The 15046-nt window shown below is 49.9% G+C and overlaps 5 protein-coding genes across 5 annotated transcripts, besides 1 other annotated feature; 2 read left to right on the plus strand and 3 right to left on the minus strand.

The window, feature by feature from the left end:
• Positions 1 to 15046: part of a sequence feature (contig 1.98 826..565485(-1)) that runs on past both edges of the window.
• On the plus strand, positions 768 to 4287 carry ANIA_05743 (calcium-transporting ATPase). The gene is made up of 5 exons (XM_658255.2): positions 768 to 948; positions 1020 to 1177; positions 1245 to 3560; positions 3612 to 3934; positions 3990 to 4287. The coding sequence occupies exons 1-5, from the start codon at positions 831 to 833 to the stop codon at positions 4093 to 4095; spliced, it is 3021 nt and encodes a 1006-aa protein (XP_663347.2). The 5' UTR covers positions 768 to 830; the 3' UTR covers positions 4096 to 4287.
• ANIA_05742 (putative l-fucose permease) lies at positions 5170 to 6839 on the plus strand (the record flags this gene model as incomplete). The annotated part of the gene is made up of 5 exons (XM_658254.1): positions 5170 to 5304; positions 5417 to 5472; positions 5535 to 5752; positions 5805 to 6149; positions 6214 to 6839. The coding sequence occupies 5 exons, from the start codon at positions 5170 to 5172 to the stop codon at positions 6837 to 6839; spliced, it is 1380 nt and encodes a 459-aa protein (XP_663346.1).
• ANIA_05741 (mitochondrial 54S ribosomal protein uL24m) lies at positions 7189 to 8356 on the minus strand (the record flags this gene model as incomplete). Its single annotated transcript, XM_658253.1, has 2 exons — positions 7189 to 7863; positions 7940 to 8356. The coding sequence occupies 2 exons, from the start codon at positions 8354 to 8356 to the stop codon at positions 7189 to 7191; spliced, it is 1092 nt and encodes a 363-aa protein (XP_663345.1).
• rho1 (Rho family GTPase RHO1) lies at positions 8665 to 10585 on the minus strand. Its single transcript, XM_658252.2, has 6 exons — positions 10292 to 10585; positions 10040 to 10107; positions 9942 to 9969; positions 9647 to 9844; positions 9448 to 9582; positions 8665 to 9392 (listed from the first exon to the last, which is right to left on the minus strand). Exons 2-6 carry the CDS (start codon positions 10105 to 10107, stop codon positions 9240 to 9242), a joined length of 582 nt encoding a protein of 193 aa, XP_663344.1. The 5' UTR covers positions 10292 to 10585; the 3' UTR covers positions 8665 to 9239.
• On the minus strand, positions 12049 to 14992 carry ANIA_05739 (uncharacterized protein; the record flags this gene model as incomplete). Its single annotated transcript, XM_658251.1, has 7 exons — positions 12049 to 12122; positions 12174 to 12199; positions 12458 to 13120; positions 13206 to 13257; positions 13287 to 14550; positions 14605 to 14698; positions 14751 to 14992. 7 exons carry the CDS (start codon positions 14990 to 14992, stop codon positions 12049 to 12051), a joined length of 2415 nt encoding a protein of 804 aa, XP_663343.1.

A 15046-nucleotide genomic window follows, 5' to 3' on the forward strand; every position in this document is an offset into this window, starting at 1 on the left:
AAACTGACCCGTCAAAAAGCGCTAACTGGCTCATAACTTTACTGAGAACCACCTGGGTTTCCTTGGTTGTGGATCTGGTACAGGCATCAGCATTTCTCGCAGCATTTGCAGGTAATATGTGTAATGGTATAGTAACCACTTGGTTACGACGAGAAGTAAATGAGGCATGGAATCAGATTCGATATATGATAAGGCGCTCTCTCTTGAGTCTTACGGCAGCTTTAAGTAGGCCGCTAGATAGTGCGATCAGAAATATCGTGGCGATTGAGAGCATTTGGCACTTTGTTGAAAGTCGCAGCGAATGAGATAGGTAACAAAGTGCGTATGGAAGCGTTCAGCCCTGTTGTTTGGTACCGGCAGTCATCCGCTGAAAGAACACGTTGGAATGCCTGTCCCAGCCTCTCGAACTAGACAGAAGCGGATATCTATGCTTAGTTTTTGTCGAGAACATCAGAATTTCGCGGGTTGTAAGCTTAGAATTTGAAGATTATTTTCTCTCAGAAAAATGAATCAGAATAGCATATCACGTCGAAAGGTCAATAGCAAGAAAGTTATCTTGCCCTGGATCATTTACTATGCAATCATGCATCCAGTTTGCCTCCAGGGTCCATTTTGTTTTCTAGATCTTTCCCGACTGGGCTTCTCCAACCGCCCTCCGCTCACTACTAATTACGGCTCCGTTCGGCCACCTGTCCTAGCTTTAATGCCTTGATTGCCTGGGCCAGCATTCTCTTTTACTCGCAAACTCTCTCCGCTCTTTTTCTTCTTCTTCTTCTTCTTCTTCTTCTTGGTCCCCGGTCCTGGTCAACTATTCGGTTATATAGTCGGCCATGGAGCAATCTTATATTCTCGCGCCGGCGGAAGTGCTGAAGCATTTCGACGTCACTGAACGATCTGGTTTATCTAGCGCCCAGGTCTCTCACTCAAGACAGAAATATGGTCCAAATGGTGAGTTTTTTGCTCTCTGCGTAAAGTAAGAGGCTCAGCTTCGAATGCTAACCTGTCTTTTCCGTCGCTAGCGCTCGCGGAAGAACCACCAACTCCTCTATGGGAGCTTGTGCTCGAACAGTTTAAGGACCAGCTCGTTCTTATACTTTTAGGCTCAGCAGCTGTTTCATTCGTACTGGCTCTTTTCGAAGAGAGTGACGACTGGACTGTCTTCGTCGACCCTGCGGTGGTACGTACTAGGACCCGAAGAGATCATCTACTCCAGCATCCTTCTAACATAGTTTGCGCTGTTGCAGATCTTGACCATCCTCATCCTCAATGCGATTGTCGGCGTGACCCAGGAAAGCAGCGCTGAGAAGGCAATTGCCGCTCTGCAGGAATACTCCGCGAACGAGGCCAAAGTGGTCCGGGATGGTGTGGTTCAGCGCATCAAGGCGGAGGATCTGGTACCTGGAGATATCGTTCATGTTGCGGTTGGGGACCGAGTCCCCGCTGATTGCAGACTCCTCGCCATCCACAGCAACAGCTTTCGGGTAGACCAAGCTATCCTTACGGGCGAAAGCGAGAGTGTAGCCAAAGACACTCGTGCGGTCAGTGATAGGCAGGCTGTTAAGCAGGACCAAACCAACATCCTCTTCTCGGGTACCACCGTTGTTAATGGAAATGCCACAGCGGTGGTGGTTTTGACTGGTTCATCGACTGCGATTGGTGATATTCATGAAAGCATCACATCCCAGATTTCAGAGCCGACGCCGCTAAAGCAGAAGTTGAACGACTTCGGTGATATGCTGGCCAAAGTCATTACGGTGATCTGCATTCTGGTTTGGGTCATCAATATCGAACACTTCAACGACCCTTCTCATGGCGGTTGGGCCAAAGGCGCCATCTATTACCTCAAGATCGCAGTCTCCCTTGGAGTGGCCGCTATCCCGGAGGGGTTGGCCGTCGTCATCACCACCTGTCTCGCTCTTGGGACTCGTAAAATGGCCCAGAAAAATGCCGTGGTCCGCTCGTTGCCTTCTGTTGAAACTCTCGGAAGCTGCAGTGTGATTTGCTCTGATAAGACGGGGACTCTCACCACCAATCAGATGAGTGTCGGAAAGATCGTCTACTTGAGCCAGTTGGGAACCGGCGTTGAGGTCATCGATGTTGAAGGCACAACTTTTGCGCCTGAAGGCAGCCTTTCATACAACGGCCAGGTCGTTACGAACCTGGCGGCCTCTTCTTCGACCATACGACAGATGGCTGAGGTTATGGCTCGTTGCAACGCTGCTGCGATCGCCTATGATGAGAAGACTGGTACATTCTCGTGCATTGGCGAGCCCACCGAGGGAGCCTTACGTGTCCTCGTCGAGAAGATTGGCACTGACGATGCTGCTATGAATGATAAGCTTCTCAGCTTGCCCGCTTCGCAAAAGCTTCACGTTTCAAGCGCCTATTATGAATCTCGTCTGCCTCTGCAGGCTACTTATGAGTTTTCCCGGGACCGAAAAAGCATGTCCGTTTTGGTAGGTACTGGAAGTAACCGGAGACTTCTTGTCAAAGGTGCTCCTGAATCTATCCTCGAGCGTTGCTCTTACGCCCTCCTTGGTCCGAACGGTGCCCGCGTGTCCCTGACTAAAGCCCACCTTGATCTTTTGTCGTCTGAGGTCGTGGAATACGCAAGCCGTGGTCTTCGTGTGATCGCCCTGGCAAGCGTCGATGACGTCGGCGCGAACCCCCTTATTCACAAGGCTAGCACGTCTGAAGAGTACGCGCAGCTAGAACAGAACATGACCCTCATTGGCCTTGTCGCCATGCTTGACCCGCCTCGCGTGGAGGTTGCCGATTCAATCAAGAAATGTGCAGAAGCCGGTATCCGTGTGATTGTCATTACTGGTGATAACCAGAACACCGCAGAGTCCATTTGTCGTGAGATTGGTGTTTTTGGCAAAGACGAAGATCTTAAAGGCAAGAGTTTTACTGGGAGGGAGTTCGACAGCCTCTCTCATAATGAACAACTCGAGGCCGTCAAGAGCGCATCGCTTTTTTCACGTACTGAGCCCTCTCACAAATCTAAGCTCGTTGATCTCTTGCAATCTCTTGGCCATGTGGTCGCGATGACTGGCGATGGCGTTAACGATGCCCCTGCTCTGAAGAAGTCCGATATTGGTGTCGCCATGGGTACTGGCACTGACGTGGCAAAGCTCGCGGCTGATATGGTTCTTGTGGATGACAACTTTGCAACTATCACCACTGCCGTTGAAGAGGGACGATCGATCTACAGCAATACCCAGCAATTCATTCGATACCTTATCTCGTCCAACATCGGTGAGGTTGTGTCTATCTTCCTGACTGCCGCTCTCGGTATGCCTGAAGCTCTTGTCCCTGTGCAGCTTCTATGGGTCAACCTGGTGACCGATGGCTTGCCTGCCACTGCCCTGTCATTCAATCCCGCCGACCATGATGTGATGCGACGACCCCCGAGAAAGCGCGATGAGCCGCTTGTTGGCGGCTGGCTGCTCTTTAGATATCTAGTGATCGGTACCTATGTCGGTGCAGCTACGGTATTTGGCTACGTCTGGTGGTTCCTCTACAACCCAGAAGGCCCTCAAATTTCTTTCTGGCAATTGGTAAGCCCTAACTACGTTTTTGTTTGCGGTCTTCCGCTAACTCGGTAATAGTCTCACTTCCATAAATGTTCCACCGAGTTCCCAGAGATTGGCTGTGAAATGTTCTCGAATGATATGTCGCGCTCTGCATCCACGGTCTCGCTATCGATTCTTGTTGTGATCGAGATGCTGAACGCGATGAACGCCCTCTCGTCCAGCGAATCGCTCCTCACGTTTGGTCTCTGGAATAATATGATGCTCGTCTATGCCATCATTCTCTCGATGACTCTTCACTTTGCGATTCTATATATCCCCTTCTTGCAAGGACTCTTCGCAATCCTTCCTCTGGACTGGACAGAATGGAAAGCCGTCCTGGCAATCAGTGCCCCTGTCGTGTAAGCTCTCTCTTGCTCCTTCTGTCGTCAACCCTGCTAATTATTATCGCGACAGCGTCATCGATGAAATTCTGAAGGTAGTAGAGCGTCGCTTGTATAACACTACCGTGACGGCTCCTGTGAAGGAGAACGGAGCCATATTAAAGCCGAAGAAGGCATAGAGTTGGGTTGAGGAAGTATTGGTTTCAGTGCCAAATGCGTCTCTGATTAGATATAGACGTTGGCCCCTGAGAAGTGGCCATTCTTACCTCTTTGGACAAGTTACGCATGTATGTATCATGGTAGATGAATATTTCGAGAAATATGTCTCGAGTTCGGGTCAAGCACCGAGTTATAGTTTGGCCATTGGAATAGAAATATGCGTTAGTTACTCGTCACCTGATCTGGCGTAGCCTTGTTGGTCCTGTTTGTTTCAAGCGTCCTTTTCAACCCACTGACCTCGGCCAGCTCCCGACATTTTATGCTCCAGAGACGAATTATCCGACTTGGCGTAGCCACTTGCGATTCTCCGAATCTCATTCCATTGGCGTTAATTACCCGCGATGACGATCCATTGTTCGACAGCTCTAGTATTGCCGTGATGGAAGACAACAGGTCTGGGAGGGAGCAGAGAGAGCAACACTCCGGAATGTCCATCACTTGCTTTCTGCCGCACTAATGAAACTCGACTGTCAACAGCCTCAGTCAGTGAATGGACCCTGCAAATATGAGGAATGCCCTGCAAAGCCTTTTAGGCTAGAAAACCGGCAACACACATGCTTGGAGTTTCCAGGGTGTGATCGTGCGTGAGTGGTGGATTCTTACCGTGGATCTTCCCCAGACTAGACAGTTGCCGTGCCTCAGGAGGTCTGGGGTAAAGGTTTAGAGCCAGTGATCGTCCGCTTCCACCAGTGACCGTTGTCCACCCTACCCCAGACTGTGAAGAGCGGCTCCCCAAGAAGGAAAATGAGGAGAAGATGGTGCCCGCAGGATGGCAGCACAGGGTTCTGGGCGACTTATTGGCTACCCAAAAATGCGCTTCCTTAGTACGCTACAACGTTGAGCAGCTTCATGATGTTGCACAAGCCAAGCATATACCCACTACATAAGGATGGTGAGCAGCTGCTTTTGGCCCGTACATCTTTCTCTGAGCGCCTGGTTTTGCACGTCTTTATGTGCCGCTTTTTGGCGCCATTTATACCATCAGTTCCCAGTGTGAATTATAAAGTCCAACTCGGCTTCACTCCCTGCTCGAGATGGGTTTCGTTCGGTTTTTGAAGACCCGGTCTGGGTTGCGGGTCGACAATACCAAGACTACATCGGCAGCAAATTTGACATTACGACAGAGTCTTTGGCCTCTGATGCTCGTCACTATACTCTTTTTTTTATGGGTAGGTATTCCGCGCTCGCAGGTCCAGGCCGGCTACGATATCTATACCTCCGGCTCACACCACATAGGGTTTCGCATACGGGTTGCTTGATACTCTTAACAAGCATTTTCAGGTTACACTCAACATTACGCGAACACGAAGTTCCGGACTGCAGGCCGCATATTTTGGGTATGCACTTTTCAATACTGCGCATAACATGTTTTGAGTATCTTACTGACTAGGTATTCTAGTGCCTACCCTCTCGCTTCCCTAGGCTACGCAAACTGGCTACTCCGACACTACGGATATAAGCTCGTCTTTATCTTCGGTCTGGTTCTTTATGGTATCGGAGCGCTGTGCATGTGGCCTGCTGGTCTGAACCGATCATTCGGAGGTTTTTGTGCCGCTACATTCGTCATCGGGTCAGGGCTTGGGTCGCTCGAGACAGCAGCCAATCCGTACCTTGCAGGTAATGATTCTTGGTGCACTATACTAGTTGTAACACCTGCTAACCCACACAGTCTGTGGCCCTCCAAAGTATGCCGAAATCCGAATCAACCTAGCCCAAGCATTCAATGGAATCGGCACAGTCGTTGCGCCCGCCCTTGCCTCGTACGTGTTTTTCACCGACACAGAGGACTCGGTCGACGCTTTGAAACGCGTGCAGTGGGTGTACCTTGCCATTGGTATCTTCGTTTTCGTGTTGGCAGCAGTTTTCTTCATGTCCACCATCCCCGAAGTGACAGATCAGGATATGGCATTCCAGGTCGCCACTACGCACGTCGATGAACAGGACAAGCCATTCTGGAAGCAGTATAAGTTGTTCCATGCCACTTTCGCGCAATTTACGTACACTGGCGCCCAAGGTTCGCTTCCCAGCTCACCTACTGTACCAGATTGTTGAGCCCATTTGCTAACTATGCCCTGTAGTCGCCATAGCCTCCTATTTTATTAACTACGCAACCGAAACCTGGCCCGCGGTCGACAACTCGACGGGTTCTAAATATCTTGCCGGCGCACAGGCAGCCTTTACCGTTGGGCGGTTCCTAGGTGCCTTCTTAATGAAATATATCCGCCCGCGATGGGTCTTCCTCGGCTACATTTCTGGTGTCGTCGCCTTCTGCGCAGCGTCTACAACACAGCGCAACGAGACTGGCGTCGCCATGCTCTTCCTAACCCTGTTCTTCGAATCAGTATGCTTCCCCACCATCGTCGCATTGGGTATCCGCGGGCTGGGACGGCATTACAAGCGTGGGTCCGGCTTCATTGTGGGTGGTGTCAGTGGTGGCGCGGCGATCCCACCGCTGCTTGCACATGTTGCGGATTTGCGCAATGATACGGGGTTTGCGTTTATCGTGCCGACGATGTTTATGGTTCTTGCGTGGACTTATGCTGTTGCAGTGAATTTTGTTCCAGCATATAGGGACACCGTTGATAAGGTGGGGAGTAGCGACATTGGACTTACAGGGAGCGCACTTGATAATGGGGGAAAGAAGGATGGGAAGGATGTTGAGGCTCTGGGGGTTGTCGAGAAGGGGGAGGTCGTTCATGTTTAGGAAATGGGTGTTATCTGGGTGGTAGTTCTGCTTATTTATGACAGATATGAATTATGACTGCATCATACCTTCCTGGTCCAAGACGCTATCCATGTAGAAGTAGTACAAAGTAGAACCATATATGTAATTTCTCTGACGTTTTCTAGGATATGCATCTGTGGTCGGACTTGCTCTAAGCAAAGGGTCTATATCCGAGGCATACAAACAACAGGTGAGTACCCTCATAGTCCTAAATTTATACATTCATATTTTATAATACAATAATCTAGAGATACACCCAGGGAAATCAAGCAGCTCGCAAACAAGACAGGAGGAAAACAGGAAAGACGACAAGAGGCGAAAGAAAAGATTAGCTCAATCGAACAGTCTGAGCCTCCTTAATCTTCTTAGTCTTCTTCGTCACCGAATTCTCCTTCATATACATCTCAATGAACGACAACGTCTGCTCATCCATCATTAAATTTCCATCAGCATCTCTCCTCTTTTCCAACTCCTCCTTCTTCTTCTGCTTAATCATAGCCATAAGCTCCCCCTTCGGCGTCATCAAAGACCTGCTCTGAAGATACTCCTTCTTAAGGTCCTCTAGCTTCTTCTGCTCCACAAACTCCGGATCATGGCGCGTCCGGTACTTGGAGAACTTATTTCGCAGTTCATCAAGCACACTAGGAGGGAAGGGCGCGTAATGAAGAGATGGCACCCAGGTGGGCGTTTCAACCTCCATGCGAAGTGTGTCCCATTCCTCGTCTTTGAAGGTTGGCTTCTCGGGACGCGGCCAGGGTATCTCGATGTCCTCGCCAGCAATGTAGCGGGTGTGCCGAGGAGTGTCGATGCCCTGCTCACGTTCAAGGAGGGGGCCGCCACCATAGACGTGTTCGACTAGGACATCGCGGGTGACGCCTGTGGCTGGGTCGTCGAGGGCGACGACGAGGCGGACGTCGTCAATAGAGATGGGGAGGGGCACGGTCTGGAAGGGGCTTTTGTTGCCAAATTGTTCGCTGAGCCACTCGGGAAAGTAGACGTCGGCCTGGGTAATATTAATACAACATCATACTCTCCCATCCACTTCACCTCTCGAGTAGGGGTTGGCGTCAGATACATACCACATTACAATCCTTGACCGTCAGAGTCTCATTCTCCGGATCCACGCGAGTTACCACATTGATTTTTCCCTTATCTCTTCCCTTCATAATACATACCCGGTCACCCGGGGCAAAGTTGATATACTTTCTCCGCAGATGTTTCGGAATAGCCGGTGGCTGCATTGCTTGCGGACTCAGAGCACCAAACATTTTTCCGTCTAACCCTGCATCTCGCTGAGGTGCAAGCGGTCCTCGCATCCAGTCTTCACGACGTCGTAACCTCTCTGCGCGGATATTGTCCAGCTGGAACCGGTTGTAGGCGAACCGCTGCCGCAGGCTGTCGTTTAGCTCTTCGTGTCGGGCATCTTTGTTCGCTCGAATGACTTTGCGCTGAGCCTGGTTTCGGGCCAGGGCTGTCCGGCGTACGACTTTCTGCATTCTGAGGATGGCCCGGTCTGGCAATGGCGAGCGTGTGGTGCGGATTGCGGACCCTTCGAGTGTTTGCGTCGGGGAGGGAAATTTGCGGACGTAGGTCACGTGCCAATTTAGTGAGTGACTCGACTTCAAAGAGAGCAGTCGGTCCATGCCTATACGGCGGATTACCGCTACTTTAATAGTATAAAAAATATCCTTCTCTCTATAATCAATTATGCTATTCTAAGCGATGCTGATAAGCGTATTGCAGAAGCTGCGACACGGGTTTCTGGCAAAAGAACATAATTGATTTGGGATCGAACAGCCCAGTAACAGTAAATAGTTCCATGCATTCTCTTTAACCAAGAATAATTAAGGCAAAGGAAAAAGGCGAATAGACTTTGGCGGGGAATCCGAAAGGCACAGGAATCTTCTATCAGATCACGAAATTCCAACTTGCTTGATCAAACCCTCCAGCTCGAACTGCTGAAGCGAAGACACCGTCGGTCTACACTATCCCTACTAGGTAGTGGTGCAGACCTGCTGTCAGTGAACAGAGCGTCTCTTTGCCGGAGGGAATCGAGCTGCCTCGGGGGCGCTATGGAGAACGGTTCAAGAGAAAACGAAAAGCCCACAAGGTTATGACAACGCCTCCCTAGAAAAAGAAGTCTGCAAAAGAAGAAAGTCGACCAACTGCACAGCCAGATAATTCCATGAAGCTCATGTGCCCAGTGCTTGAATATTAACCACACTCGCATCAGGCACCCTCCGGCACTTTCACCAAACCAAATCCATCTCCCCTTGTAAGATAAGAAAAACATAAACAGCCAAATATTCGAGACGCTTATCCGTTCGTATAATCTCCGCATGAAAAGACCTTTTGCGAAGGCGAGGGGAATAGACTAATTTACAGGATGCTGCACTTCTTCTTGCTCTTGTGGGTCTTGGTCAAGAGGGCAGCACGCGTGGCAGCCTCAAAGACCTCACGGACACCCTCGTTGGTTCGAGCAGAGCACTCGAGGTACTTGTAGGCGCCAATCTTCTTGCGGACTTCCTCACCCTACAGAATATGTCAGTTGTGTTCCAAACAATCACATTTTCCCTCGAGATCTTACCTGTTCGGGGGTGACAGGCTTCTGAGAGGTCTTGTTCAGCTCCTCGATCGTCTTGGGGTCATGGCGAAGATCCTTCTTGCATCCGACGAGGATGATGGGGAGACCCTGGCAGAAGTGTAGGACTTCAGAGATCCACTTGTTCAAGGGTCAGCATAGTGTCCGCGAGTATTATTTTATTTATAAGATAAAAAAAGCTCACCTTCTCTTGAACGTTGTCAAGGGAATCCGGTGAGTCGACAGCGAAGCAAATCAGGATGACATGCGAGTCAGGGTAGGAGAGAGGGCGGAGACGGTCGTAATCTTCTTGACCAGCCGTATCCCAGAGAGCGAGCTCGACGTGCTTGCCATCAACCTCAACATCGGCAACGTAGTTCTCAAAGACGGTGGGGACGTAGACCTGAGAGGATCGCCGTTAGTTTGCGTAAAAGAGAACACCCAGGTCATAGACAGAGTTCGACGGCGCTGGGCGGCAGCAACTGAATGTGGAAGCTAACCTCAGGGAAAGTGCCCTTTGAGAAGACGCTGCACGGGAAGAATAGAGTAAGTAAATGATGCTGAAAGGATACTTCAGATGACCTGGAGGAAGACTTACATCAACAGACAGGTCTTACCGCAGGCACCATCACCAACGATAACAAGCTTGCGGCGGATCTCAGCCATCTTGGTAGAAAAATCAGCTAGCCGATCGAAATGAAAATTGTTTGAGACCCAAAGAGAATGAAGTCAAAAGCAAAAGGGAAGAAATAACAATCTCGTGTGCAGTGGAAGGGCGGTTGTTGAAAGTGGATGGTTGAGAAAGGAAAGGGACAAGTCAGACGCCCGAGGGAAAAGGGTCACCACGTACGGTGTAGAAACTGGGCGCAGCAGCGCAGATTAAAATAGAAGAGTTGGGGAGAAAGACGGTTCAGAGAGTGAAATAAAAGTCTAGCGAGTAGACAGGGTCAAAAGCGAAGTTAAGCAGGTGGAAGACCCAGGGGAAGGAAGATGACGAGGACGGAGGGTGCTTGATAAATGGAAGAGCGAAGGTGAGGAGGTGGAAAGAGGCGGTTAGTGGTGAGTCTCCCTAAGCAGCGCTGTTGGTCTCCCAGCTACCACGCTTTACCGGCACTCAAGAATAATCTGGTTGGCCCCTTAAAGAGTTTAGCTACTTAGCTCGTTCATAACTTGTCCGGGAAAGAAGAAAATTATTAGTCTTTTAATATTGTCGCTCTGCCTCTGAAACGACACCGATACAAGTTACCAAGATACAAAGGTGGCTGTGCAGGTATGTGGCTATGACCGGTTGTTTGTTTTCCTCCTCGATGACGAAAATGACGATTCTGTTCCGACATTTTATCGCCCCTAAATCTTCGCTCGATAGTCTACTTTCTGCGGGCTAGGAGAGATCATTGTTAAATTATTGGCAATGCTTTGTTCATTCGATTTAAGATAGGAGGTTCTCTCTTTCTCCTTTTTGTTGCCGGGTGCCTAGCCCATCATCAAGCCACAGTAGCTGTAAGAAATGTAATCATATTTCAATACAGTCACGACAGCACTGGATCGGCTCCTGAGGCTGAGGCTGGTCCTTGATGAAATGAGCGGCTAGACAACTGGAGTCTCGGCTATGGGACCGCAATTTAAAAGACTTTGTCGGTTTGAACTATATTCATGGTTGTAGGGCAGGGGTATTCCCCAGATTCTATATCAATACTGGAAAACTCGCGAGCTTGAAAGGTGAAGCGAACCTGGAGCACCGCTACCCAAGAACGTTGCAGCTGAATCTACCCTGTCCACTTGAACTTTACTAGACGGGGACCGAAAGGATCAAAGATGCACACTGCATAGCATGACCCGGGTTCACAAAAAGTGTCGCATTGCTCTCAAAAGTTCTTTCCCTGTCGGACCGCTTTCAAACCAAGGTTCTTCTCTTCAGCGCCTAAGGATAAGTAATGGCAGTCGTCCTGAACCGCGGGCGCCAATGCAAATAGCCGCTCCTCGAAGCAGGCCCTGGAGACGTCGAGCTTCAGTCAGAGTAGGGTGGTGATCCGCTTCGTTCAGCAATCGCATTTCCTCATTCTTCGTCAATATCTACTCCAACCCCGCAGACTGTGCTGTCGGTCTCCCAGCCAATGATTCCAGTGCCGTTATTGTATGTATGACAGGCATCCCCAGGCCTGTCTCAATGAGCGGTCTCTGCGTCCATTTCATTGCAATACTCCGAAACGCCTATGACGAGAGAGCAAAGCTTGAGACACAGAAGCTCACGGCAATGCGGACAAACCGCAGCCAGTACCAGGCATTCTGTCTGCCTTGCCTCCCCGTAACGCGTCCCGAATCTGTGTGGGCTAGCCAGCTGAAGAGCAAGCATTTTCATCTTGCACGGAATACTTGTGGTCTCTTTGATACGAGCTATACATCTCGTGGAAATAGGATGCTGAAATACGTGGCGGTGCAATTATTCGCTGTTCCACAAAATACGGAGTATATGCACACCATGTCCCTTTTCGGTACTTGTAGTGGACGGGGGCAGCAAGAATAGTAACAAGCTAAAAGCTAATAAACCCGCATAAATTCGCGCTATCAGACAGAGGTACGTACGATATTGCGAAAGCCACCTGTCATTCACAACTTGGACTCGGGGTAATGAACTGGCGCGTATCTATTCTCCTTTCCGCACGCCCGTGGGTCGTCTCCAGCTGCAGCATCATCAGTTAAGTTCAGCCTTAGGCATACTGTACCAAGCATACCATCGGCCGACACGTGTACTCGACAACTAACTTTCCGTAGTAAATAGTACGGCTGATGAGGCTGCAAGGCTACAACGGCAAAATGTCAGATTCAATCTGGACGATCGGACAGGGATATAGGCCGCCGGCTTAAGGAATACGTATCGAGGCTCTGCTTATGGCTGATCATCGCATATCACCAGATCTTATTTCAGGACAAAATCGTACTGATCTTCATGCTGATCTCACGAATCTCTTCTCCAACGAGGTTCTATCTATTCAAGCTCAGTAAATTTTCAATATACCGTCGTGCGTCAAGACCCAAGCCCTCAACTAGCTTGCCCGGTGCTATATCCATCCTCACAGTTTGCGAAGATCCAGGTGACGATGCCCCGCCCAGGTCCCTAAAAAACCGGGCGCCGCTCCCACCACCTATACTACTGGCATTCCGAGTGTGGCCTGATAAGGCGGCGTGATCGCTTGCTCGGCGGACTATAAAGGCTTCCTGTTGTTTGTCCTTGCCTGCACTATACTCGGGCGAGTCTTGTTGATTATCTGCTGAAGTGGGAACGCGGACCCAAACAATCCACCACCCGCGGCTTGTCTTGCACGTCCGTTCGAGCTCAAGTGGGCGGGACCGGGTTTCTATGTATGTGGTAAGGACACGGTGATGAATGCTTATCGTTTCGACTCGGGATAGAGACGAGGTTCCAGCTTTGCGTTGGTTGTGTGATGTAAGATCTGGGATATTGGGAATGGAGGAGCGAATGGAGAGATTGTGTGGGTCGAAGACAAGGTCATATACCGGGTTAGCTTGTTTCTGGGATTTGGTGTTGAACTCCGGTAAGCTATTTATACGGGTTTCTGCTGTTGATGTCGAGGTAGAGGCGCTGAGTGGTTTCTGGAGAGGACCCAGCTGATGATGTATGCTGTGGTAGATGGAGGGGTCGGAGAGAGTTGATGTCGTGCTGTCGAAGAGGAAGGTGTAAATGAATGGTCGGTACTATCATAGTGAGCTCGTGTGATAATTCTACCAGGAAAGCAAAGACTTACTACGTATACGACGACCTGAAGTGGTACCGAGTCTGAACTATGAGACTTTTGACTGTATAGACGGGCTAGTCAATGGCTTACCTGTTTCTTTCTGCGAATCTGCCATCTGCACGTGTATTGTTCTCTTGGTGATCTTTTCAGTCGGGCTAGCAGAGGGTTTTGATAGGGCTCGCTCCTCCAGGCCTTCATCTAGGCTGGTAACCTCGTCCTGTAACCCAATAATGAACCTACCATAATTATCAGGTCGCGGAAAACCCTTTGGGCTTGGGAGCTCCTTCGTGTCTTTTTGAGCATTTTTATTAGCTGATTCACTGGCATTGTTTCTCTTAGAATCGTCAATTTGCGGCGGGCTAGATGCCCCACTGGATATCCCGGGCAGAGTCCATGACGAGCCATATCCAAGAGTGAGATACCTCACGAATGTTTCTGTTCCTGTTGTTATCCAATCACTTTCTTTATCTTCCGATAATTGAGAGCTTCCATCACTTGCTTGTGTCTTCGCACCTTTTTTAGGTTCTTGTGAAGACGGTCGAGGTGGGGGCGTGCCCCCAACAAGCGGCGGGGGAATACCTGGGGAAAATGAACGATCTGGGACAGCTCCCTGCGCAGCATTGAAGGGTGCTTGATTGCTTGTGGCCTTCCCAGAAGACGCAGCTCGCACTCTTTTCCTCCGTCTTCGCCGACGCGGGGATGTAGGATCCTCACCGACTCCATAGGCATTTGCACCATATCTGTATATCCACTCCATCCACTGAGATATGGATACAAGTGAGCTTTTTGAGACAGCCCCAACACCTGAGAATATGACACCGTCCGACGGTCGTGGATAAACATCCGAGCCAAGCCATCCGTATTCAGCATCGTTCTCTGACATGCTCGCTGCTTGAGAGCTCCCGGCGCGGTCGTACGGATCACCGTATCGCGACACCACAAGATCTACGAGACCTTCTGTCCTCGAAACAAAGTCCTCAAGTACTTCTCGTTCTCCGCTTCCCCACTCCTCTTCACCGACCCCAATACCAAGTTCACCGCCGACGGCGAGCTTTATGCCATTGTAGATCTCGACAGCTGGATTTCCACTAAGGAGAATATCCCAGTTCCATGCAAATCTCAACCAAAAATCCTCGAGGAGATGGCAAAACGTGGTCCTGCCAACATTTTCGTATAGAATATGAAGACTCGGTCCATGGTGAAGGAGAAAGGTTGAATGTGCCCGACGCAGTTGTTGGATCAGGAGTTGCGGAGGAGCCGTTTCCCTGGACGAGTAGTGAAAAAGGGCTCCAGAGGCGTCTCTTTGCGAAGCGAATTTATTATTAGGATTCGGCAGTCGGGTCAGGTCGACAGACTATAAGCTCTTAGCGTTCGTTCTGATAACGCTTTCAATGCAGGAGGTGCGCACAGCTAGAATCCACCAATCCTTCTCTAATTCGTGCAACACTGTTTGTGTCTTCTCTGTCTCCACGTAATCGACAGCTTTGTTTTCTGAGAAATTCCTTCACGACTCTTAGCACCTACTCTAACATGTTCGCAAGTAGCGGTTCCCACCTTGCGAAGGTTACCATGCCCTGCGCCAGGCCAACCTGGCGTAACCTCTCATTCAAGTCATCGCCAGGCTCTTTATTGTCAGTCGCAGCAGAGCTATCTTGTCGTCGCAAAATGCTGGACCTCGAGGTGTAGAAGACAATTTGCTCTTCGATCGTTTCATCAGTCGTTCCGAGTAAGGGATTGTAGATGGCAAGAAACGATAGCTGCGCCGGCACTACAGACGAAAAATCGTCCTCCGACATGGCATCTCAGCAAAGGCCAGCCCACAATGTCATTGCCAGGACGTTGTTCTCGTT

Source organism: Aspergillus nidulans, chromosome V, assembly GCF_000011425.1.
Source record: "Aspergillus nidulans FGSC A4 chromosome V".
NCBI lineage: Eukaryota > Fungi > Ascomycota > Eurotiomycetes > Eurotiales > Aspergillaceae > Aspergillus > Aspergillus nidulans.